This window comes from Pongo abelii, chromosome 8 (assembly GCF_028885655.2).
Source record: "Pongo abelii isolate AG06213 chromosome 8, NHGRI_mPonAbe1-v2.0_pri, whole genome shotgun sequence".
Taxonomy (NCBI): Eukaryota; Metazoa; Chordata; class Mammalia; order Primates; family Hominidae; genus Pongo; species Pongo abelii.
Window position 1 is genome coordinate 101,015,376 of NC_071993.2, and position 26,860 is coordinate 101,042,235.

Genomic DNA, 26,860 nt, shown 5'->3' on the forward strand with positions numbered 1-26,860 from the left:
GATGCTAGTCAGCATAGAGAAGGTAACTTAGGTGGACACCAGCATCTAAGCACCAAAGTAATGGTGGCAGCAAAATAATCGTAGAGCAGAAGCAGATGATTTAGAGGCTGCATATCATAAGGGGAGGGTGTAGACATGGATTATTTTTAAATATTGTCCTCCAGTCTGTGTAGCAGGAAAAACAAATCACATTAGAATAACTTTAAGCCCAGAACTGGAGAACATTAGAGTTTGTGTAAACACATCAGGCATTTTGTGAGTGGTTGATAATACAACCTCTGGAGCAGACACCCTAAGTTCAAACCTAGGCTTTGCTACCTTCAGTGTGGTTGAAGACCTTACACACATCCCTGAGGACAATGACAGTCCCTGACTCTCAGAATTGTTGTGAGAGATAAATGATGTAATATAGGTAAAGTGCTTAGAATGGTTCCTGGCACATAATAAGTGCTCTATAAATATTTGTTCATAATATTTTGTCATTTGAGGGGCATAATAGATAAAGCATCTGTAAAAGATTATTTAAAAATGTTTTTATTTTTCATTTGATATTATGTATTTTAATACTTAGTAAATGTCTTTAACTGATGGGTTAAGTACATTTCATTTTAATGTCCATCAGTCAAATATCTTTCAATCAAAATTATCCTTAGGCCTTATTTTCTTATAGTCAAAAGAAATTTTTTCAATCAAAGGATTTTATCAATTGCCTTTTTCAGCCTTCTTGTTTTAAAGAAAATAAAGAGAGTTATAAGAGATTAAGGACCTATAGGTCTTTCATTTCCTAATACCAAATTGATATTTTTACAAAAACAAAGAATGCTTTTGGAAAAAAAATTGCCAAGCTTCTAGGACATAATTCCTGTGAATGTCTCTGTGTGTTTTCCAGGTGAGCTCCTGGGTGACATGGCTGATCCTCACGGCAGGCTCCATGGAGGAGAAGAGAGAAGTCTTTTCGTATTTGGTGCATGTGGCCAAATGCTGCTGGAACATGGGCAACTACAACGCTGTCATGGAGTTCTTGGCTGGCCTCAGGTATAGTCAGTGGGGAATATGGTTATCTTGGCACAGTCACTTCTCATCACCTGAATGGCACTGAGTTAATTATCCAGGGAGTCGCCTTTACCCAAGTCAGGTAATTGGAAATGATTATCTTGGGAAATGTATTATCTTCTTTCAGCACCAAAGGTCCTGTCCCTCAAAGATGATGCAGAATTCAGCCTCTGTGGGCCAGTCACAATCCTACTTCACTGGGTCTGCTGTGATCCTGTGTTCTTTGCCAAGCCAAGTGAAATTACTTGGTTGTATAACCCCATCAACCCCGCCACTGACTATTCCCCTTCCTGTCCTGTAAACCCCACTGTTATCTGTCTCTTTTCAGGCCTGCCTTATGTAGTGTTCCAGGGCTGTATGCTATAGACCACCAACTGCCGTTAGTAATAACAGTGGCTAGCACTGACAATAGGCCTCCAATAATGTTAGGTCTCATTATTATCAAACACTATATGTCAAGTATGGGCTATGCACATTCCCTATATTGTATGTTTTAATTCTCAAAACAGGTTTATCAGGTAGATACTATTATTATTCCCACATTATACAAAAGAGGAAGCTAAGGCTAAGAGAAATTAAGTCATTCACCCAAGGTCACCTGGCACTGCTGGGAATGCAGGCAACCTTGATTTCGGAGCCCATGATCTTGACCACTGTGATATCCTGTTCTTAGCCTTTTCCATCAAGCTAATAACAAAATCACCATTCTGTTCATCAAGTTGCCTGCTTTATCCCCTTTTAGCCTCAGTTACCTGGCGTAAAGTAACTGTTCTTACTCCTGCGGGAGGCAGCATGGTATGTGAGGAAGAAGAGCATGAGTTCTTAAGTCAGAATCAAATTAGGAATCAAATCCTTAACCAGGAATCAAATCCTGATTCCCCCAAGGAATACCTGTGTGATCCAGGCAAGCTACTTGACTTCATTGAGCCTCAGTTACTTTGTCTGCAAAATGGGGATAATACTAAAAAGCACCTACATCTTTAGGTAGAATTCAGTGAAATAATATATTTGACACATGTGCCTGGTGTATAGTAAGTCCTCATAAAGAGAAGCTGTTGTTATTGATACTGCTTCCTGAGATTCACCATCCTCATGAGGGTTCTCACTACAAATGAATTTTACTTCATAACATTACTGAGATTTTTCTTTGATTCTCCAGGTTCCTATGTGGGGATTCTGGGTTAGGGGAGGACATGAAAACTCTCAGAGTTCTAATTTTTTTTTTGTCCTTTTCAACTTTCTTAACTAAGAATAAACCCAAATGATCATGTCCTTGACATTTAAAATAGTCATACAAATGCATCAGGCATGGCTCAAAAGAAGGAAAAAGTGGGGGAAAAAAAAAACAAAGCCTTGGAGAACAGGAGGTTATATCCAGATGATTTTGATTCTCTTTGTGATCAATTTTCTATAAAAAATAACATGTAGGCCGGGCGCAGTGGCTCATGCCTGTAATCCCAGCACTTTGGGAGGCCAAGGTGGGTAGATCACCTGAGATCAGGAGTTTGAGACCAGCCTGGCCAACATGGTAAAACCCCATCTCTACTAAAAATACAAAAATTAGCTGGGCATGGTGGCGGGTGCCTGTAATCCCAGCTACTCAGGAGGCTGAGGCAGGAGAATTGCTTGAACCCAGGAGGCAGAGGTTGCAGTGAGCCAAGATTGCGCCATTGCACTCCAGCCTGGGTAATAAGAGGGAAACTCCATCTCAAAAAAAAAAAAAAAAAAAAAAAAGAAAAAAGGAAAAAAGGAAATCTGTATTACATTTCTTTTAAGGAAAGAATTATGATATTTTGATAAAGTCATTTTATTTTAATGATGCTTATCATTCTGCGTCTGGCAAGTTGGTGCTGGCTCTTGGCCAGGGACCTCGCTTCCTGACCCCACAACATGACTGTCATCATAGCATGGTGACTGGCTCCTTCCGAAGTGAATGATCCAAGAGAGGGAGGCAGAGGCTGCAATGCCTTTTATATGCTAGCCTCGGGAATCACACACAGTCACTCCTGCCATATTGTACTGATCACATAGGACCAGCATGGATTCCTTGTGGGTGGGGACTGCACGAAGCCACACAGTCAGGAGGTGTGGACCATGGGAAGTTGTCTTGGAGGCCGGCTGCCACATACCACGTTCTAGATTCTCTTATTACAAGAATGGCCTCAGAATGACCTATGGAGGCCTAGAGTGAATGGGACTTTAAGATTCAACTGAGTTTAAATACAAAATCCAAGAAGACCGTAGAGCCTGGTGATTTCCCTAAATGAGGAATAATCTCAAACCACAACCGACCTCAACACTGATCCCAATGCATTTTGTCTCACACCCCAGAACCACTGCCACCTAGTTTCATGCTCCTATATTTGGCTTAAAACTAAACTGATCTTTACAGATAGGTGAAAGTACGAGGTATAATAGGTCTTTTGTTGACAGCTGTTCTGTACACTGGAGATAAGTGGCCAGATACTCTTCTGATGCAATGATTGTGGAGGCAGAGCTTATATCTGCACTTCTAGGCTTGAAAGTGTTTAGGTTCCAAGCAATTAACTGTTACCAACATAATCGAGATTTTTTTTTTATTTTTTAAGCAATTAAATAGGAAGAGAAAGCATACTTCTTGTTAAGTGACTTTGGTTTTTTTATAGACATTGTACATTTTGCTTCCTCTAACTAAATTCTTAGCTCTTTTAAGCCACTAGTAAGAAGTACAAAGATTTACAATCAAGAATATTTACTCAGTCATGGTGTCAGTTTAAAATAATCCAAGTGAACAACAATAGGAAAATAGTTAAAGGAAATAATATGCTGCATCCAGATAATGGAATGTTATATAGCCATCAAAAATGATGTTTGACCCACAGCCAATATCATACTGAATGGGCAAAAACTGGAAGCATTCCCTGTGAAAACTGGCACAAGACAGGGGTGCCCTCTCTCACCACTCCTATTCAACATAGGGTTGGAAGTTCTGGCCAGGGCAATTAGGCAGGAGAAGGAAATAAAGGGTATTCAATTAGGAAAAGAGGAAGTCAAATTGTCCGTGTTTGCAGATGACATGATTGTATATCTAGAAAACCCCATTGTCTCAGCCCAAAATCTCCTTAAACTAATAAGCAACTTCAGCGAAGTCTTAGGATACAAAATCAATGTACAAAAATCACAATAATAGACAAACAGAGAGCCAAATCATGAGTGAACTCCCATTCACAATTGCTTCAAAGAGAATAAAATACCTAGGAATCTAACTTACAAGGGATGTGAAGGACCTCTTCAAGGAGAACTACAAACCACTGCTCAATGAAATAAAAGAGGATACAAACAAATGGAAGAACATTCCATGCTCATGGGTAGGAAGAATCAATATCATGAAAATGGCCATACTGCCCAAGGTAATTTATAGATTCAATGCCATCCGCATCAAGCTACCAATGACTTTCTTCACAGAATTGGAAAAAACTACTTTAAAGTTCATATGGAACCAAAAAAGAGCCTGCATCACCAAGTCAATCCTAAGCCAAAAGAAGAAAGCTAGAGGCATCACGCTACCTGACTTCAAACTATACTACAAGGCTACAGTAACCAAAACAGCATGGTACTGCTACCAAAACAGAGATATAGATCAATGGAACAGAAAAGAGCCCTCAGAAATAACTACATATGTAAATAACCGCATATCTACAACTATCTGATCTTTGACAAACCTGAGAAAAACAAGCAATGGGGAAAGGATTCCCTATTTAATAAATGGTGCTGGGAAAACTGGCTAGCCATATGTAGAAAGCTGAAACTGGATCCCTTCCTTACACCTTATACAAAAATTAATTCAAGATGTATTAAAGACTTAAACGTTAGACCTAAAACCATAAAAACCCTAGAAGAAAACCTAGACATTACCATTCAGGACATAGGCATGGGCAAGGACTTCATGTCTAAAACACCAAAAGCAATGGCAACAAAAGCCAAAATTGACAAATGAGATCTAATTAAACTAAAGAGCTTCTGCACAGCAAAAGAAACTACCTTCAGAGTGAACAGGCAACCTACAAAATGGGAGAAAATTTTCACAACCTACTCATCTGACAAAGGGCTAATATCCAGAATCTACAATGAACTCAAACAAATTTACAAGAAAAAAAGAAACAACCCCATCAAAAAGTGGGTGAAGGACATGAACAGACACTTCTCAAAAGAAGACATTTATGCAGCCAAAAAACACATGAAAAAATGCTCACCATCACTGGCCATCAGAGAAATGCAAATCAAAGCCACAATGAGATACCATCTCACACCAGTTAGAATGGCAGTCATTAAAAAGTCAGGAAACAACAGGTGCTGGAGAGGATGTAGAGAAATAGGAACACTTTTACACTGTTGGTGGGACTGTAAACTAGTTCAACCATTGTGGAAGTCAGTGTGGCGATTCCTCAGGGATCTAGAACTAGAAATACCATTTGACCCAGCCATCCCATTACTGGGTATATACCCAAAGGACTATAAATCATGCTGCTATAAAGACACATGCACACGTATGTTTATTGTGGCACTATTCACAATAGCAAAGACTTGGAACCAACCCAAATGTCCAACAATGATAGACTGGATTAAGAAAATGTGGCACTTATATACCATGGAATACTATGCAGCCATAAAAAATGATGAGTTCATGTCCTTTGTAGGGACATGGATGAAATTGGAAATCATCATTCTCAGTAAACTATCACAAGGACAAAAAACCAAACACCGCATATTCTCACTCATAGGTGGGAATTGAACAATGAGAACACATGGACACAGGAAAGGGAACATCACACTCTGGGGACTGTTGTGGGGTGGGGGGAGGGGGGACGGATAGCTTTAGGAGATATACCTAATGCTAAATGACGAGTTAATGGGTGCAGCACACCAGCATGGCACATGTATACATAAGTAACTAACCTGTACATTGTGCACATGTACCCTAAAACTTACAGTATAATAATAATAAAATAAAATTTTTTTAAAAAATGGTATTTGTAAAAAACAAAAGTTTTTTTTTTTGAAATGGAGTCTCACTCTGTCACCCAGGCTGGAGTGTGGTGGTGCAATCTTGGCTCACTGGAACCTCCACCTCCCAGATTTGAGCAATTCTCCTGCCTCACCCTCCCAAGTAGCTGGGATTACAGGCACTGCCACCATGCCCTGCTAATTTTTTTGTATTTTTAGTAGAGATGGACTTTCAACATGTTGGCCAGGCTGATCTTGAACTCCTGACCTCAAGTGATCCACACACCTCACCCTCCCGAAGTGCTAGGATTACAGGCATGAGGTAAAAAACAAATTTTTAAGAGGTAAGATCTTACTCTATCGCCCAGGCTGGAGTGCAGGAACAAGATCATAGCTCACTGTAACCTCTTACCCTGGGTTCAAGCAATCCTGCCACTTTGGCTTCCAAGTAGCTAGGTCTACAAGGAGTGTACCAGCACAATGGCTGTTTAAAAAAATTTTTTTAGAGATGGAGTCTTTCTATGTTTCCCAGGCTGGTCTGGAGCTCCTGGCCTCAAGTGATCTCCCTTGCCTCAGCCTCCCAAAGTGCTGGGATTACAGACATGAGCCACCGCACCCGGCCTGAAAAGTTTTTATATCATTGGAAAGCAGGAGACACATAATACGTGAATCTATCTGGGAACAAAACTGTCTATCCCTAATAACCTCAGCAATATTTATATACCCATATAGACAAGAATAGGATAAATACTGGAAGGAAATATACCTAATGTCTGTGTATGGTAGAATTGTAAGTGGGTTTTCTATATTTTTGATATTTTCTAGATTTTCTACAATGAGTAGTATATTTATAATCATAAAGATCAATAAAAGTTTTTAAAATAGTGTCAATTCTCAATTCAACAATAAAGAATTGATCTTTGCTAAAGTTTGCCCTTTGCCCCCAAGTGAAATGTAACTACTCCGTTACTCACACAATAAGAAACCAGTGAGAACCATGTCTCATTCATTCATTCACTTCATTTGTTTGTAACCTCCACTTCATTCCCCAAAAAAGAATTCTCACTGTCTTATAAGAATCCAGTTATAGGACAAGCTAGATTTAGTGGGATGAAATCATAAAATGCTTTTACTTTTCTGATTTGATTGCCTTTCAAAGCTTCCAACCAGCTCTCCCTCCCCCAACCCTGGATTTTGCTACATTGAGAGATCCTGTAGCTTTTCCAGTCACTTTCCCAGTTAACACACAATCTCATTCTCCTATGCTCTTGAATATGAATGAGTCTTGCAAACTTAAGGCTGTATTAAAAAAAAAAAAAGCAAGTTGTTTAAAACAGGGATCCCCAGCCTTTTTAGCACCAGAGACCAGTTTCATGGAAGACAATTTTTCCACAGACTTGGGGTGTGGGGGTGGGGGCAGATGGTTTTCAGATGAAACTGTTCCACCTCAGATCATCAGGCATTAGATTCTCATAAGGAGCGTGCAACCTAGATCCCTTACATGCACAGTTCACAGTAGGGTTTGCGCTCCTATGAGAACCTAATGCCACTGCTGATCTGACAGCAGGCAGAGCTCAAGCTGTAATGCTTGCTTGCCCGCTGCTCATTTCCTGCTGTGCAGCCCAGTTCCTAACAGGCCATGAACCAGTACTGGTCTGCAGCCCAGGGTGGGGACCCCTGGTCTAAGGGTATCTACCATGTGATACTATTTACATGAAGTTTAAAAATACGCAGTTCTGTAACTTGCTTAGTGATATATGCATATGTTGGAAAAGTATTAAGAATTTTAAGGAAAGGAGAACCCCAAAGTCCCAGTGGTGGTGCTGTCTGGTGAGGGAAGAATAGAGTATGTGCTCTTGGAGGAATACACTAGGGCCTCAACCACATTGTTGATGTTTGATTTTTTAAACTGAGAGATTGGCACATGGGTGTTTGTCATGTTGTACTTCTTTATGTCTTTGGATGTCTTATATATTACACAGTGATTTTGTAATCCAGTTAATCTAAATCAAAATTTTAATATCTCATTCAATATATATCATTTTCCCTTCCTTACGTTTCACAACCCAACCAGTCTCAGAGACTTGTAGTAGTGGGGAAGATAGAGTTTATCTTTTTTCTTCCTTTTTCCTGCAACTGGGTGTCTGCAGAAAAAAAGTGGACAGGAAAGGAGAGGGGAAAGGATGGGGATAGAGGGAGCACAGAGTCTTACTTGATGGGGCAGTTGTAATCTGGCCTTGGTGCCCTCACAGATACCAATGGAGGGTGCTTTTAGGTTTTCTTACTAGTTACTCTCTCTAATTTTTTCCACCTCCCCACTGCACAATTACCTAGCAAAATGCAGTGTACCCTCTGGTCAACCTCTTATTCCTCACTCCCCGGGGTCCTGTTCTCACAAGCCCTTTCTGCTAGGGTCACCTCATTTGTCAGGCAGACCCTTCAAGACAGCTCAAGCCCCACCTCTTTGCACAGTATCCCCTCCTGACTCACAGGAAATAGTCAGCATGTTGCCCTCCCACCTCTGCAAGCACAGGACATATCTACTGGAATCCTCTCTCCCTTTGCCACCAGGCAGCTCCAGCTAGCCTCAAATCTTTAGGCAAGAGTCAAGCACCAGTTCACGTGATCTACAGACTGCCCGGGAAGACAGGTCAATGTCCCCAGGGAATTCACTTAATGCCTCCTGCACTTGCGGTGAATTTGTCCTCTCACAGAAAGGTGAGCTCTCCCACAGTTCCCACCAGAGAAATATTCCCAAGCTATCTGCTCAGATCCACTTTCTCTGCGTGGGCTGAAGGAGAGTGGGAGACCACTGTGGGCAAAGCAGTTCAGGTAACACCTTGTGAGGGCCTCTCTTTAGAAGGTGTGGTGCATTGTCATCTGTGGGTCTCAGCAGGAGTTTCAGAATAGGGAAAGTCCCACTTAACAACCTGTTACGCAAATAATACTTTACAACAAGCAACCCCCAAAATGGGCTGGTGGCTTCATGTCAAAGCTTGATTCAGTAAAAATCAATTCTACAGAAGAGGTGAAAACAATGGGCTTCATGTTGACCACTAAGGGACTGGATTAATCCAAGAGTAATATTTAAAAGATCAAGAGGGCCAGATGGGCCAAGTTTCCCCAGGCAGTCCTCCTCCACCAATATCTGTACAAACCATATTACCCTCTACTTTCCCCTTTTGGCCATAGCTGCCAGAAAAACTCAAACCTACATTCAGTGCCCAGCTTCCATAACTAACGCGTCCCATATGCCTATTTGTGTTTGTATCTGTTCTATTTAATTTTTAGTTTCAATTTACAAAAGTATTATTCGTATTATCTGGGGAAGTAGGTGGGGATAGGAACCCTACCTAAATATTAATAAGTAAAGAATACTTGGGGCTGGGCGGGGTGGCTCACGCCTGTAATCCCAGCACTTTGAGAGGCCGAGGCAGGTGGCACCTGAGGTCAGGAGTTCGAGACCAGCCTGGCCAACATGGCGAAATCCCTGTCTCTACTAAAAATATAAAAATTAGCCAGGCATAGTGGCGCACGCCTATAATCCCAGCTACTAGGGAGGCTGAGGCAGGAGAATTGCTTGAACCCAGGAGGCAGAGGTTGCAGTGAGCCAAGATCGCGCCACTGCACTCCAGCCTGGGTAACAGAGTGAGACTCCACCTAAAAAAAAAAAAAAAAAGTGGTAAAAAGAATGAATTTGTATGGAATTTAGGCTCCTTGCTGTAAACTATATTGTTTCTCCTTCAGTCTAAAAAATGTCATTTACTTGCAATAGGTCAAGAAAAGTTTTAAAAATGTGGCAGTTCATGGACCAGTCTGATATTGAGACCATGAGGAGCCTGAAGGATGCTATGGCCCAGCATGAGTCCTCTTGTGAGTACAGAAAGGTGGTGACACGTGCCCTGCACATCCCTGGCTGTAAGGTGGTTCCGTTCTGTGGGGTGTTTCTGAAGGAGCTCTGTGAAGTGCTTGACGGCGCCTCTGGCCTCATGAAGCTTTGCCCGCGGTACAATTCCCAAGAAGAAACTTTAGAGGTAAGGCCTTTCAGAATCATTGTGGCCTGAAGAGCCACTGTTGCTGGCTGTCTCATCAGGCCCTGTCTGTGCTCACCAAAGAAATGATCACTGATTGAACACAGGGTTAATAGTTGTTATATTATTTCTGGGTAGCACATAGATCCTTGGAAGTTCTGTAGAAAAGAATGCCAACTAACACTGTGTGGGACATAGTATTGTGAAGTTAGTTTTAATGTATTAGGTTTAATATGTAAGTACAAGTCAAAAAGGGTGTTGTTTTCTGATGGTTTTTAAAGATTGACAGGTTTTTCTTATTGGGTGGGAATGTCTGGATGCAGGAGATAAAGAAAGTCAAATGAGAGTATTAAGTTTTCCACATCAGTGGAAGAAAAAAGAGGGGAAGTCAACACCGCTTTCTTTTCATCCTTTGTGGGAAAATGCTGGGGAGCCTGGAGACGCATCTAGAGACAAGCTCCAGGCTCCTGATCCCCAGAGCCTCGTTTCTCCCAGATCTGTTGCCTCCTGCTCCTGATTCCCAGAGCAGAAGGGATAGTGTGAGCTTTGACCCAAGGCATTGGGCATTAGAGAGAAGGGGAGTTGAGAACCTGGAGGGAAAAGATAAGGAAGCTCCTTCTAAGGTGTTTAAAAATTAAATAAGTGACTAAAATGGAAAGAACTTTATGGAGATTTTGAGAAGTCCCTTACCTGGGACCCAACCCAAATCTAGGATCGTTCCTGCCATGATGACAGAACCTACTACTGACCTTTCACACACACACACACACACACACACACACACAGAGTCATGTACACGCCTTCTCCATGGAGTGGGAAGACTCTCCTCAACCTTCAGCCTCTTCTTTGTCACCTGGGAGCAAAGGCATCACCTGATATCAGAAAGACTTAAGAGCTCCTGACAGGTACAGGCAACACCACCGGCATCTCTCTGAGTTATGAGCTAGGATAAAAGGGCAAGAAATGGAGGAGAAAGCTTAAAGGAAGCCACCCAGGCCACACCCCTCCAGCTTCCTCATGTCTTAAGAAGAGGGAACTCCACATCTCTTATCCCAGACACAGCTCTCACCTCTGATGAGAGAAGCTTCCTGATCAACTCTACAAACAATAAGGCTTAAAGAGCTGAAAAACCAGAAAGAAGCCACTGTGTTATTATAGAACACATGAGCAATAAAGCAAAACATCACCTCTTCTCAGTGTTTTGCTTGGGCCCAGTCATTTTATCTGGTTCCGTGGAATAGCATACTTTGCTCATGGTTTTTCTCAATTCTCACTATAAGGATAAAATAACCATGCCCTTCCCCTGCAAATTGGCTAATGTTCTCCTTAGGGAGCCCTGAAATAATATTTTTTTTGTTTTAAATTTGAAGTGGAGTGTCGATTCCTAGAGGGATTAAAGTTGTCTCAGTGGAAACAAGGGTGAGTTTTGATATTTCATGTGGTGAAATGAAAAAATGTTTTTCCTGGAGGCTCTTGTTTTCTTTCCCATAAAATAGGCACAAATGCCATTATTTATTACTTTATGATTTCATTTCCCTAGCCAAGTACGTTATCCAGGCATATTAAGTTGCAATATCAAATTCTCAATATATTTTTCTGTAGTTTGTAGCAGATTACAGTGGACAAGATAATTTCTTACAACGAGTGGGACAAAATGGCTTAAAGAATTCAGAGAAGGAGTCCACTGTCAACAGCATCTTTCAGGTCATCCGGAGCTGCAGTCGAAGTCTGGAGACAGACGAGGAGGACAGCCCCAGTGAAGGAAACAGCTCCAGGAAAAGCTCCTTCAAGGATAAAAGCCGATGGCAGTAAGTTTTACGAGTTAAAAGTGAGGAATGCTCATGTCTTCTTTTTTCCTGTTGATGAGTTGTTTCCTACTTCAGCTTAGTTTCAGATGGACACCTCATCAAAACCTGCCACTTTTATTATTAAGCCACACTTCATCTTCAAACCTTACCAATTCCAAATTCACATTTACCTTTCTCATTTTGCTGCTTTGTTCTAAAACTACTGCTCATAATTTAACTTCTTACCATCTGTTACCCCTTTAAAAAAAAAAAAAACCTAGAGCTATCCTGCCATTTCTAAGAATTCAACACATTAAATTTCAGAAGGAGAGCTGTGATCTTTTATTTCCTAGTTTTTGTAACTGTTTTTTTTAATTCTTGGGTGGGGTACTAGAGTGGGTATTAAGATATTTTTAAATCAAATCTACTGACTTAGTTAGGTCTGGGTGATACCTAGAAATCAGTATTTTTACCTCTCCCAACCTCTGGGTGATTCCAAGTCGAGGGTTAATGATCTCACTTTGAGAAACACTGCTCTGTAAGGTGTGTTAAAATTAACCCTACACACACAAGGAATCTGCAGGTTTTTAAATTGCTCAGTAATTCCAGTTTCTCAGAGATTATTTCAAAGATTTTTCACTTAACAGGTTGCTAACATTAGTGGCAATCTATATATAGAGAGAAGACCATCTACAAATAATCACATCTGCGCAGAAAGCCTCTCAGAGCCATTTAAGTTCTTAATCTCTCTCTCTCTCAGCATCTATGTATATATCTATTTCTAACAAAAGATTTTGTAGATGCGTTTAAGAATAACTGTGAATAATTGAGGATATTAAAGAAAAGAAAAATAAGAATAGGAGAAAATAAAACATACAAAAATTTATACTAGATAGTCTATACAGTGACTAAATTTTGTTCTGAGATTCCTAGCAGTCAAAGGAAAGAGGAAATCACAATTCATTATAAGTTTCACAATATTTGTAAGAAAAATTAAACAGATGCTTGGGAGAAGAATGCCTTCTCCTCATACTGGATCTGGCCGAAATTCCTTCCTTAAATCCTACTGTTAAGGCTAGGATACATCAGATAGGAATAGATAAAATAATGAATTTCATATGGCTCTTTTTATAATAACCTTCATCTGGGGCTGTGTGCGTATGTCATTTGACCTTTCTAAAACACCTTCAGGACTGCCACTTTTACTGAGAGTCAGACCCCTAGACTATCCTTTCCTTTCCCTTGAAGTTCCTTCAAGTGGTAACTTTCTTGCATCATTTTCACCTGTTATGAAATTTTTGTCTCTAGTTTTCTCCACTGTCTCTTGTCTTTTTCCTAATCATTTTATCAGGTACATCCTAAGAACATTTCTCTTCCACTGCCCATTTTCCAAGCCCTGCTGCAAGCACTCTTAGAAGAGGAGAAAAACACAAAAATGCAAATATTTCTTTTATAAAACCTATGAAGTCATATTGAAATCCTCACTTTGAAACTTGTGTACCTAAGTGCCAGTGATAGCTTCTTTACCTCAAGTGACTGCTACTCTGAAAGGAACCTCAACACATAAGTTAGGTGGTGGGACTATTTAATAGAATTCACCAAAACCAGATCAGCAAGCACTATTTCTGTGGCCATCTGCTGGGACTTGGGAATCCATTCCTGATTGAGAGCCCCATGTTTTGTCCAGTGCAGGGTTATGTGTGCCAAAGACGTGCAGATTGAAAAGCCCATAGGAACTATGCTTTGTTGATCTGGCTGAAACAGAGACTCTACAAACAGCAACCTCTAGCCCCTGTTCTCTTGGCAACCACCAGCCCTGTGAAAACTACAGCAGAGAAAGAAGGGACAATCTCATGGTTCTTTGGTTTACCCCACCTACAGGGCGCTCTTATAATTCTTCCCAAACCTCACAGCTACTCCTGCCAGAAAACCACTAGAAAAACTCATAGAGATCTCAAAAAGTGATTATAAAAAGTTCAAGATTTATTTTTGCTGGGCCCGGTGACTTATGCCTGTAATCCCTGCCCTTTGGGAGGCCAAGGCAGGTAGATCACTTGAGTCCAGGAATTCAAGAGCAGCCTGGGCAACATGGTGAAACCTTGTCTCTACAACAACAACAAAAAACAAACTTCAAGATCTCAGCAGGAAGGGAATTGGGTTGAAAAAATCTTGAAATGTCAATGGGTTCTTCAAGTAGGCTTGTCTAACTTCTGTACAGGTGAAGAAGTTGTGCCTAGCGAGCTGAAGTCACTTGTCTGACTATGAACAGTAGAGCTGGGTCATGAGCCTGACCATGTGTTCAGTCACAGGGGAGGATCCTTTGTCTTGCAATGCTTAAGGCATTTCTTTTGATTGTGGAGGGGCTAACCCTTAGCCTCTTTTTATGTCTAACTCCTGAAGATTAGGAACATCTGAATTCTGAAAGCATTCCAATTACATTTCATATGAATTATAATGCTCATTAATAATTACTTTTTTATTTACCAGCATAAAGAATAAATAAGCTATGCATTTGTATGTTTAAAAACATATAGAGGCATGGAGACCTAAGAGTAGCATGTGGCACCATTGTTGGGAAGTAGAAATGAGGAGTATGAAGGTGTGTAGAGAAGAGTATAGAGTCATATAGGAGCTGCAAGTTCTTATTGTCATCATTTTCAATATTGTTGACCCTCTTTGGCATGCTGCACCTTAAGAAGGATTTGTACATTTGGAAAAATAAGATATAAATAGATGATGACAGAAACCTACAATGGAAGTAGCTTGAGCTGATTAAGAACTCAAACCTTCCAGTCACATTGCCTGGGACTGAATTTTGACACCACCTCTTACTATTTCTGTCACCTAGGTAGGTAGCTGAATCTTACTAAGCGTCAGTTTTGTCATCTGTAAACTGGAAATGACAATACTACTTGATAGGGTTTTTGTGAGGATTATAAATTAAGCAAAATGCACGGCACAGTATAAGTGCCAATATAGATGGTGGCTATCTGATTAATGTGTGTATCACACCCTTACAATGCCAAGCTGAAGTTCTGAGGGTGATATGATTTGGCTGTGCCTCCAACCAAACTCTCATCTTGATTTGTAATCCCTATAATCCCCACATGTCAAGGGAGAAACCAGGTGGAGGTAATTGAATCATGGGGGTGGTTTCTCCCATGTGTTCTCACGATAGTGAGTTCTCATGAGATCTGATGGTTTTATAAGTGTGTGGTTGTTCCTCCTGCGTTCATTCTCTTTCCTGCCACCTTGTGAAGAGGGTGCAGCAAGTGTTCACCTTCTGCTTCCCTTTCACCGTCCACCGTGATTGTAAGTTTCCTGAGGCCTCCCCAGCCATGCTGAACCGTGAGTTAATTAAACTTCTTTCCTTTATAATTACCCAATCTCGGGCAGTTCTTTATAACAGTGTGAAAATGGACTAATACAGGAGGCTCCAGCACTTAGGTGTGGACATCCTTGGCAGTAATCACCATTTCAGAAGCAATCCTCAGTCATCCTCCTCTCCCTTACTGCAAAGAGGTATTTTCTGTGTCCTTCTACCTCAATAGCCTCGTTAGAGACACACCTGGATGATAATCCAACCCCACAGGGATAGGAAAAAAAGCTAAGCATAAGAAAGTAGAATATCTGAGAAAAGATAATAGTTACCAGGATTAACCACACACACGTATGCATGTGGATGCCCCAAATCATAAAATGATAGGAAATCAGTTATTCTCCACAGGGAAAGATGCAGACAGGCCTCAACCTTATAAACGCCCAACACACAACATCCTTTATCTGCAACAGCTGCCTCAGCCCAGCCCAGACCTTCATACAGTCTCACTCTCTGGCTTTGCTGGGAATACCTGGGATCCTGTATTTCTCTCTCTTTCTGCTTCTTTGGCCAACACCTCAGACCCGTCTTGTGTCTGTGATTTGTAACAAAGGCCATTTTCCCACTATCTGCACAACATTCACCTTAGGCTTGTTTCTCACTTAAATCCCAACTTGAAACTTGGACACCATTTTTACAGAGAAGCTCTATTTGTATGGATGTCTTTGTTTTATGATACTAACTTAAACTCAAGCCGGACAACAATAATATTAGCAATATTTAAGATGCTAATGTTTATTGAGAGCCTATCTTTAAGCAAACACTGCTCTAAATTCTTTCCATATATTAAATTATTTAATCTTCACAACAGTTTCATTTTACTCTCATAGCTAGCAGGGCCAGGATTTAAATTCAGGCAGACTGGTTCCAAAACCCACAAACTACTCAGATATAATAAGAGAATGCTTATAGTCAAGGAAGGTGCTAGGTTAATTAAAAGCAAGAATTTTCCAGAAGAGAGCATTAAAAACACTAGATTTTATTAGAACAGCTGTAGCAAGTCCTTTGGAAAGGACATAGATTTACTTCTATCTTAAAAAATTAAATTTACGCTTGTTTATCACGTGGTGATTCATGTTCAAGGGATTATGTTAAATTGGCAGGAGGCAAACGAACCCTTACAAAGAAAATATTTAACCAGGTTAACAAATACCTGTTGATCACCCAATGTAAAATTTTCATCAGGGAACATTAGACAAGTATTTATCTATGGTTTCTAACTGAAGGATACCATGGAAGCTCTTTAGGAGCAGGATAAAAACCTTTCTTCTATTTTTACTCCTTGGTCCTCTCCTTAAGGCATACAACCTGAGTTTGACAAGGTAGTTTCTTTGCTGGTAAACCACATCTTTGATCTTCGGTTAACATTATTTAGTTCCTAAATAAGTCTTAACATTCCACCTTATCCCTTCTTGTAAACTCACAGGAAATTATCTTCTAAGAGAATCAGGCACAAAATTGCATAACATTCACTGTATCATCTAAGAGACAAAAGCTACTAGTTTCCTGCTTGAAATGAACTTATTTCATTACAAACAATTGTCAATTTTATTTTGAGCATTAGTCCCTGGAAGATTGCTTTTTAATGGAATTATTACCATCTGGCATTAGTTCTTTTTTGCATTCTAAAATAAAAACTGACGCCAAGAAAGACAGCGTCCCCTCTCTCCCAGCTTACATCATCTCTGAGCAGCAGAAACAGGCTCCAGAAAAGCCTTATAATTTTTCTTTCCAGACACTATTTTTTTATAATGCTTGTAGTATTTCACTGGAACATGCTTAACTCAGAACTTAAATTGAATATGGAAAACACCATTTATCTTGCTAAATTAAAATCAGAAGTTCTATGTACAGATTTACATGTTGTATTTTAACGGGTACTAACACTCACCAATTGAATCCTTTTTGCTCTTAAAACAACAAGACGTAGGACATGGAGAATGTGGAAATGGTCCCATAAGAAAGCCCCTTGGCCGGGCATGGTGGCTCCCCCCTGTAATCCCAGCACTTTGGGAGGCCAAGGCAGGTGGATCACAAGGTCAGGAGTTCAAGACCAGCCTGGCCAAGATGGTGAAACCCTGTCTCTACTAAAAATACAAAAATTAGCCGGGTGTGGTGGCGGGCACCTGTAATCCCAACTACTCAGGAGGCTGAGGCAGGAGAATTGCTTGAACCTGGGAGGCGGAGGTTGCAGTGAGCTGAGATTGCGCCACTGCACTCCAGCCTGGGCAACAGAGCAAGACTCTGTCTCCAAAAAAAAAGAAAGAAAGCCCCTCTAGAGGAATGGCTGGGCTGGGCTGAGGTAGCCTAGAGAAGAGGAAGTGAGAAAGGAAAAGTGCAAGGAATTGGTCTTCCTATATTTAATGAGTGTACTTTACCAAGACAGGCGCTGTACTAAGTGCTTTCCAACTGTTATCTTATTTGATCTTCACCATTATTCTATGAGATGAGCATTGTCTTTTTGCCATCTAATAGTGAGGCTCAGAGAGGTTGAGTGTTTTGATGAGGTCACACAGGAAACAGGTGGTGATGTTTAACATTAAACCCAGGATGACTGCAGTAGGCATATATGAAGCCATTGTGTAAGAGGACATAAGTATTGGTTTTCCAGTGTTACCGAGAGTAATTTCAGAGGGATGGAGCTAAATAAGACACAAGTGATTTTTTTCTTATTTCACTTTTTATTATGAAGTAACATTAGGAAAAGAGCATAAAATATCATGTAACCCCAGATCTTGTTTTTTGTTTGTTTTGTTTTATTTTTAATTTTTATTTTTTTGAGACAGAGTCTTGTTCTGTTGCCCAGGCTGGAATGCAGTGGCACAATGCCAGCTCACCGCTCACTACAAGCTCAGCCTCCCAAGTTCAAGCAATTCTTGTGCCTCAGCCTCCCAAGTAGCTGGGACTACAGGTGCCTGCCACCACGCCTGGCTAATTTTTGTATTTTTAGTAGAGACGGGGTTTCACCATGTTCGCCAGGCTGGTCTTGAACTCCTGGCCTCAAGAGATTCACCTGTCTTGGCCTCCCATAGTGCTGGGATTACAGGTGTGAGCCACTGCGCATGGCCCAGATCTTGGTTTCTAATACCATTCTTCAATAAAGGGAGGCAAGGTTTCTCCTAGAGAGGCTGATTCTAGGACTGGGGCAGAAAATACACAAGATGAGCCTGAAGCATGTTGTAGTAAGGAAGTTCTCAAAAGAACACACAGTGATGGGAGCTGTGAAAGGAATACAAGAGCCAACTGGAAGAGCTCCCAATGGCCACAGCAACAAAATAAATAAAGTAGTATCACATTATAAATCACCCAAAGTATTAAATTAATATTCATGAGCTCATACTGATATAAGTAAATGATATGTATAAATGATAAATAAACTAACAAATGGGAGAGAAGAGATCCATCTTTTGTGCAAAAGAATTCCCAATAACTTAGGTAGATTCTTCACCCTCAAGGAAGTGCAACATAACTCCCCACTCCTTGAGAGTGAGCTGGGCATGGTGACTTTTTTCCAAAGAGTAGAGTATGGAAATGAGTTCAAAATAATAATAGTAGTAACTGTTCAGTGGCACATGACACACAGGTCCTCAGCCAGGTGATCAGTATCACCAGGGAGAAGTCATGTTGGAAGTGGGTGCCCTCAATATATGTGATAAGAATCATACTTTACCTCTATGGTCTTCCCTCCCCAAACCCATAACCTGCATCTACTTATGGAAAAAATATCAGCCAAGTCCTAACTGAGGGACCTTCGAGAAAATACCTGAGCAGTACTCCTCCAAACTGTCAAGAGCACCTAAAACAAGGAGAGACCCTCATAGTCAAGAGGAGCCTAAAGAGACCTGACAAGTAAATGTAATGGCAGATCCTGAAAGAGAAAAGGGACATTAAAAACTAAGAAAATCTGAATAAAGTGTGGACCTTAATTAGTAATAATCTGTTAGGATTTGTTCATGAATTATGACACATATACCAGACTAATGTAAGATGTTAATAGGGAAGTTTTTGTGTGAGGTATACTGTCTTTGGAATTTTCTATAAATCTAAAACTATGCTAAAATTAAAAGTTTATCGAAACAGTGTATTTGAATAATTATCAGGTGACTGAGCATAACTAGCATTCAGGGTTAGAACATTGCCAGCACCCCTAAACTTCTTATTTCCCTTCCCAATTTTACCAGCCTCCCCCTAGAGAAAACTACTATTATAAGTTTTACAATAACATCTTGTTTTTCTTTGTAGTTTTTCTACTAATATGCATTCCTAAATAGTACAGTATAGTTTTGCCTGGTTTTGAAATTGACATTTACAGAAATGTATGTATTTATGTATCACAAATACATACCATATGCATTCTTGTGTGTCTTGCTTAAAATTTGTGTTATTCCATGTAGTTAGCTATTGCTTATTCATTTTCATTGCTGTACAGAATTACATTGCATGAATACACCAAAATCTATGCATACGTTTTATTGTTGCTGGACTTTTGGTTATTTCTGGTATGGGGCTCTGAAATGGATTTTCTCACCATCAGATTTGTGAGACACTAAAATTCAATATTTGCGATAGACTTTTTTTTTTTAAAGGATATCCACGTGTGGGGCAAGGAGGTAGAACCTGCTGTTTGAAAGCAAGAATGGTAATCTTGTTCAGGGACCACAGTCTAAACTGAGGAGTATCAACAAGCCCCATGATACTGTCGTTGCCTCATCAAGAGGCAGTAGGTGGCCCAAGTGTCTCCTGAGCATGAGAGCCTTCCTTCCCGGAGACGTGTGGACCAGCCTATGCACCAGCTCCTTCACAATTTTACTCACCACTTTGCTGGTGATGTCTGTGGACCAAACAGCAGAAACTTTGATCTTACTAACAACTTCCTATGCTTTGAAAAGAATGAGACTCTTGGGCAGGTTCCTGCCAAGGTAGCCATGTAAGAAAGAAGCAATCGCTTGCCTTCACTGCTCCCTGATCCTCTTGGCTCAAATAATCCAGGTTCCTGACTCAGCGGAGGGAACGTGCTAAATTTTCTATGCAGACTAGCCTTTTCTGTGTATACCTACACACATGCACAGAGAGAGTACAAATCTAAGGTTGAGTCCAGGAGAACTGTTATGCTTATCTGGCCACCGTGACCATATTTCCCAAGGAGTGTCCTTTTTAAATGTCATTTATTTTTATTTTTTGAGACAGGGTCTTGCTCTATTGCCCAGCTGGAGTGCAACGATGCCATCACAGCTCACTTCAGACTCTACCTCCCAGGCTCCAGCAATCCTCCCACCTCAGCCTCTTGAGTAGCTGGGACTATAGACATGCCACCATATTCAGCTAATGTTTGTATTTTTTGTAGAGATGGGATCTCACCATGTTGCCCAGCCTGGTCTCAAACTTCTGGCCTCAAGCAATCTGCCTACTTTCTTTCCAAGGAGTATCTTTGAACTAATTGTATTTTATTTTTAACAAATGTACTTCTCAAGCCAGCCTATTAAGTCTTGTTTTTACCTATTTTAGCCCCAGTATATTCAGATCATGACTTGTGTTTATGATTTAATTGAAGACAAACAAGCCTAACAATGAAAATCCCAGGTATAAAGTTAGACCAAAATCTCACCTTGGCTTGGCCTCTTCTGAGATGGGTTACCTTGCACAAATTACTTTCCCTTTCTGAACCTCAGTTTCCTCATAGGTAGAAAAAGAATAATAAAACTTACCTTGCAAGTAGATTGGATTTAGTACAAAAAATGTACATAAAGTATTTAACACAGTTCCTGACACAAGAGGGAAAACTAATACATAATGAAGATTATTGTTGTTGAGAATAAAAATACAATAACTCCTCTAGTAGTTGTTTTCTTATGCTTATGGTCAGATACCTTGCTAAAGATAAGAATACAGTTATAAAGAATATTAGAATACGGTTATAAAAAGTTATTCAAAAATTTTTTTTCGCTCTGTCGCCCAGGCTGCAGTGCAGTGGCACGATCGCAGCTCACTGCAAGCTCCGCCTCCCGGGTTCAAGCAATTCTCCTGCCTCAGCCTCTCAAGTAGCTGGGACTACAGGCATATGCCACCATGCCTGACTGATTTTTGTATTTTTAGTAGAGATGGGGTTTCACCATGTTGGCCAGGCTGGTCTTGAACTACTGGACTCAAGGGGTCCACCCTCCTCAGCCTCCCAAAGTGCTGGGATTACAGGCGTGAGCCACCACACCTGGCCTCGGCTATTAGCAGTTACTGTGTGCTATTTAGTATGTTGTATTTCCTATGCTAATTTGAATTCATAGTGGAATGAAAAATACAGCCCAGGGTCAGTGAAAATGTCTTTGGGTTGTTCTCACTTTTGATTATAAGACAAAACAAATTGGTGTTTCTTTCCTTAAGGTTTATAATTGGAGATTTGTTGGATTCAGACAATGACATCTTTGAGCAATCCAAAGAATACGACTCTCATGGTTCAGAGGATTCACAGAAGGCCTTCGACCATGGGACGGAGCTCATCCCTTGGTACGTGCTGTCCATCCAAGCTGATGTGCACCAGTTCCTGCTGCAGGGGGCCACGGTCATCCACTATGACCAGGACACACACCTCTCTGCCCGCTGCTTCCTCCAGCTTCAGCCCGACAATAGCACCTTGACCTGGGTAAAGCCCACAACTGCCTCCCCAGCCAGCACTAAAGCAAAACTTGGTGTACTTAATAACACAGCTGAGCCTGGAAAATTCCCACTACTGGGCAATGCTGGATTAAGTGGCCTGACGGAAGGGGTCTTGGATCTTTTTGCAGTGAAGGCTGTATACATGGGCCACCCTGGCATTGATATACACACTGTGTGTGTTCACAACAAACTGGGTAGCATGTTCCTGTCAGAGACTGGTGTGACACTGCTCTATGGGCTTCAGACCACGGACAACAGATTATTGCACTTCGTGGCACCAAAGCACACGGCTAAAATGCTCTTCAGTGGATTATTGGAACTCACTAGAGCTGTGAGAAAGATGAGGAAATTCCCTGACCAAAGACAGCAGTGGCTGCGGAAACAGTACGTCAGCCTCTATCAGGTAAGGGGTGCAGCCATCCCTCCTTCCTCACTGGCGTAATACTCAAGAGCACACACTTGGTGACCAGACCACCAGGTTCATGCTCCCAGCTCTGACAGTTACTACCTGTGGTGACCTTGGGCAGCTTTTACTTAACCTCTTGGTACCCCAATCCCCTTTTCTATAAAATGGAAATAATAGCAACACCTGCTCACAGGGTGGCTGTGAGAATTAATTGAGGCTGTGGCTCACACCTGTAATCCCAGCACTTTGGGAGGCCAAGATGGGTGGATTACCCAAGGTCAGGAGTTCGAGACCGGCCTGGCCAACATGGTGAAACCCTGTCTCTACTAAAAATACAAAAATTTGCTGGGCATGGTGGCACATGCCTGTAATCCCAGCTACTCAGTAGGCTGAGGCAGGAGAATCACTGGAACCCAGGAGGCAGAGGTTGCAGTGAGCCAAGATCGTGCCACTGCATTCCAGCCTAGGCAACAGAACGAGACTCTGTCTCAGAAAAAAAAAAAAAAAAATATGTGTAAAGCCACAGTATAATTCATATGTATGAAGAATAGTGTCTGCACTCATAGGTGGTCCTGTTTGTATTTTGTATGAAATACATTTTACTTAGATTTTATAGTAAGTGAAAATGCTTATGTTAACTGGTTTCTTTGCAGATGGGAGAACTATAATGACCCTGGTCACTGTTTTTATTTTGTATTATATTTATATATTGTATTATACTACATAAAAATAGTCCCAGGGTCATTGTAGTTCTCCCATCTGCAAAGAAACCAGTTAATATAAGCATTTTCACTTAAGTTTCAATGGAAAGCATTGTTATCTGAATACTTTTATTATTAGTTAGTGACTAGCTGATACATTGAAAACTGTCCCTATCGAAATTAAAATCCTGGTTCATTTCCTAACATGCTATGTGACTTTTGGAGAGTTCTTTAACTTACTGCATATTGCTGCCTTATTGTAGAGGTGAGAGGTTAATTTCTTTAAAGTTGAAAGAAATTTTCCCAAATGTGGGATAATTCTTATGTGGAGTTCTTCTTTATTAGGTTTGTAGTGGCGGCAGCCCTTAGCGGGCAGTTTTTCACAGTTAGCTGCTTACATTGAGTGAGTTAGTCTTTCATTAACCGTACGTTATCAGGTACTTTAACACTATAGTTTAGCGTGGCAACAGGGCTGGGCTGAATGAGATAGAAGAGACACAGGCATAACCAGAGTAGCATCCTTTGGGGAAAAGAGGGTACAGATTGCTTGGAAATCTTAAACTCCACAAGCAGGTGACACTTGAAGTGTCATTCTCAAATAAGTTGTATCAAAGTGTTCAGTTTTTCTTTGCTATGCTTTTCTATCTTTATGGGAAAAGAAATATCTTTTGTATTGTCACAGAACAAATAGAACTACCACTTGAACTACTCAAATGGCTGATTTCGTGTACTTGTCACAGTTCTAATATATTTCTGACAATTAAAAACATTTCTTGCCCCAGGAAGTTAGACAAGGCACATGTAATGCCCCTTCTTTCTTCTTTCCCTACACCCATGCCATGATTATAAGTAGAGACCATATCCTGAATGACTAACTTGATAATTGATTAATAAGCAGATAGGCCTATGTATACAAGTATCCTAATGTTACACAGCACAAAGCCAGTTTTAGTTAACTAGTCTAAAATGGAAAACAAAATACCTGACTGTGTATGGCGGCTCATGCCTGTAATCACAGCACTTTGGGAGGCTGAGGCAGTAGATCCCCTGAGGTTAGGAGTTCGAGACCAGCCTGGCCAACATGGCAAAATCCCGCCTCTACTAAAAATACAAAAAATTAGTCATGCATCTGTAATCCCAGCTACTTATGAGGCTGAGGCAGGAGAATCGCTTGAGCCCAGGAGGTGGAAGTTGCAGTGAGCCAAGATAGTGCCACTGCACTCCAGCCTGGGTGACAGAGCAAGACTCTGTCTCAAAAAAACAAACAAACAAAAAATACTTGCCTCTTGTGTACTCCACAGGGCACAGGGAACTTTCAGTGTACTCAACTGGGGAAAAAAAAAAAAAAAAAGTCTTCAGGAGCTATTGCAAATGTCAGTTTTTAATTACAGCTATTCCTTGGCCTTCTGGAATCAGGAAAATTCATCAAACATGGACATAGACCAGTGTTTGAGCTCAATTACAATTCCTGTCACAAAGTCTATGTGGTTTAGTTTTCCATTTGTCTCCTTCTCAAGCTTATAGCATAGGTAACTGAATTAATACACAAGAGGTACTTGGTTTCTCATTTACCCTGGCACTCTTCAGCTTTTGCTGAAGGAGGCACCAGCTGAGACCACGAACAGCAGATGAAGAGGTAAGAGAGACAGAAGTGACTTAGAGAAGACTCAGTCCTACCCAGCTGCAAACACAGCTCCACCCTCCCCCACCACCCCTGCACAGAACCAAGATGTTGCAGTGTAGAGGCAAAACAGCTCATACTCCTCAACCACTTCTGAAATATAGGTGATGTTATTCCTTGACACTGCTCTCTCTACATGAGCCATTTATGAAGTCAGGCAACGTGCCTTAGAAACAGACACTCAAGATTTCTTTCAAAAGAAAAAAGTTGGAAAGACCAATGGACTGATCATTTTCTCATCATATAAACCAGTTCCCAAACTGACTCAGGGATCACCAAAAAGATGCTAACTTAGTACTCAGAGAACAAAAGATCAAATCTTTTGTTAATGTTTAATATCTGTATTGATGATTTATAATACCTCTTAGAAAATTAAATTCTCTCAGATGCCCTAAAGTTAAAAAAAAAAACTATTTAAATTTACCTATAAGCTAAAGAAATTTGTGAAACACTGTTTGGGTTTTTCCAAACTTCTGTTAACAGCTCTATAAGAGGATTTTTTAATCCCTAGTTTGGGAAGTGCTTATATAGAAAATAATCTTTCTGACATTAGAATTTCCTTATGTAGTAAATGTAAGTGAAGTTACTTTCAAATACTACAAGTATTTGAGTACTACTGATGGAAGTAGTAACAAGAGATAACACAGAAGACAAGAAGAAGTAATAACATTTGTAGAGAAGCCTAGAAAAATACAGGAAAATCCAAGAAACTAAACTCTGCAGAGATGTTGATGTGGGATGTGGAGGAAAGACCAATATCTTGAGCTTTGGCCCAAGGTTATCATGGACAGAGCTGACGGCCCATAATCCTGGGTATTTGGAAGGAGTTCTGGGAGGCTAAGAAAGTTAAATATGGAATTACCAGGTAAACATCTTTGATTATGAGCAAAAAACAGATTCTGGCTATCTTTACGGGGGGAAAAAAAGATTCATTCAAAGGATATAGATTAGTTTAATAGTCTTCAAAATGTCACATGCGAAGATATGCCAAGAGGTAACAGTGCATGGATATTTTTTAAGGCATCTATTTTCTAATCTTCAACTTTCACATAAACTTTTTTCTCCACTGCACTCCAGCCTGGGCAAGAGTGCGAGACTCCGTCTCAAAAAAAAAAAAAAAACTGTTTTCTAAAATTGAACATGTGCCTTCACTTATGGTAGTCCATCTCCCACATAAAAAAAAGAAGGTAGGCCGGGTGCGGTGGCTCAGAGCTGTAATCCCAGCACTTTGGGAGACCGAAGCTGGTGGATCACTTGAGGCCAGGGGTTCGAGACCAGCCTGGCCAACATGGTGAAACCCCATCTCTACTAAAAATGCAAAAATTAGCTGGGTGTGGTGGTACGCACCTGTAATCCCAGATACCTGGGAACTGAGGCAGGAGAATCAGTTGAAACCAGGAGGCGGAGGTTGCAGTGAGCCAAGATCATACCACTGCACTCCAGCCTGTGCGACAGAGGGAGACTCTGTCTCCAAGAAAAAAAAAAAAGAGAAGAAAGTATATCCTTCATCCATCCCAAACAAGTTTATTATTTTGTGTAAAACAAAAGAAAGATTAAAACTACATTTTACTTCCCAGAAAGCTTCCTTTAAAGACTACACAAAGACATCCTTCCTTTTCCTGACCTGAACATATTTCTGTTAGTGGTAAAGTTTGACCCATGTTGGGATGTTCTGAAATTAGAAAAATCAAAGCAGTATAGGTTAATGGTGCCAATTATTTTACATGTAAACTATAATGGGCCTATTAAGCTTTTAAAGATGTGTTGGTTAAAATCCATAAATAAAAGTTTTACTCTTCTTTCAGATTCAGAGTATGTTATTCAAAATGGTAGTTAAAACGTATCCATTAGTTTTCATTCATGAAATGTTTATTCCAATTTGGAGTCACTCCTAGTGATTTGTTAGCAGGGATTCTCTTCAGCAGGCCTCCAGCAGATGGACTGATCTCCAACCATTTTCATTCTCTATATCACTGCATTCAAGAACCCTGCTCCAGGAAGGGGATTCTGATTGGCTTATTGGGATCATGTGCCAATCATTGGTCAAAGGAGGATATTTCAGCTTGATTGACACACCCATCTAGACTATATCCAGTGGAGAAGAGACAGTTAAAGTAAAATTGGGGTATGGTTAGAGAAGGGAGAAACAGATCATGGACAGCCATAAGTCACAATGTCCCACTATAAGAGG

At 40.6% G+C, this 26,860-nt stretch overlaps 1 protein-coding gene across 17 annotated transcripts in view; it reads left to right on the top strand.

Moving 5' to 3' along the window:
* Nucleotides 1-26,860, top strand: part of PLCE1 (phospholipase C epsilon 1) — a 444,022-nt gene that overhangs the window by 339,395 nt on the left and 77,767 nt on the right. For all 17 annotated transcript variants that reach the window (XM_063727669.1, XM_054522660.2, XM_054522668.2 and 14 more), the window contains 4 exons: nt 890-1,035; nt 9,812-10,070; nt 11,670-11,875; nt 21,609-22,284. In XM_063727669.1, the coding sequence (XP_063583739.1) occupies nt 890-1,035; nt 9,812-10,070; nt 11,670-11,875; nt 21,609-22,284 (1,287 nt within the window). The remainder of the gene's footprint in view (nt 1-889; nt 1,036-9,811; nt 10,071-11,669; nt 11,876-21,608; nt 22,285-26,860) is intronic.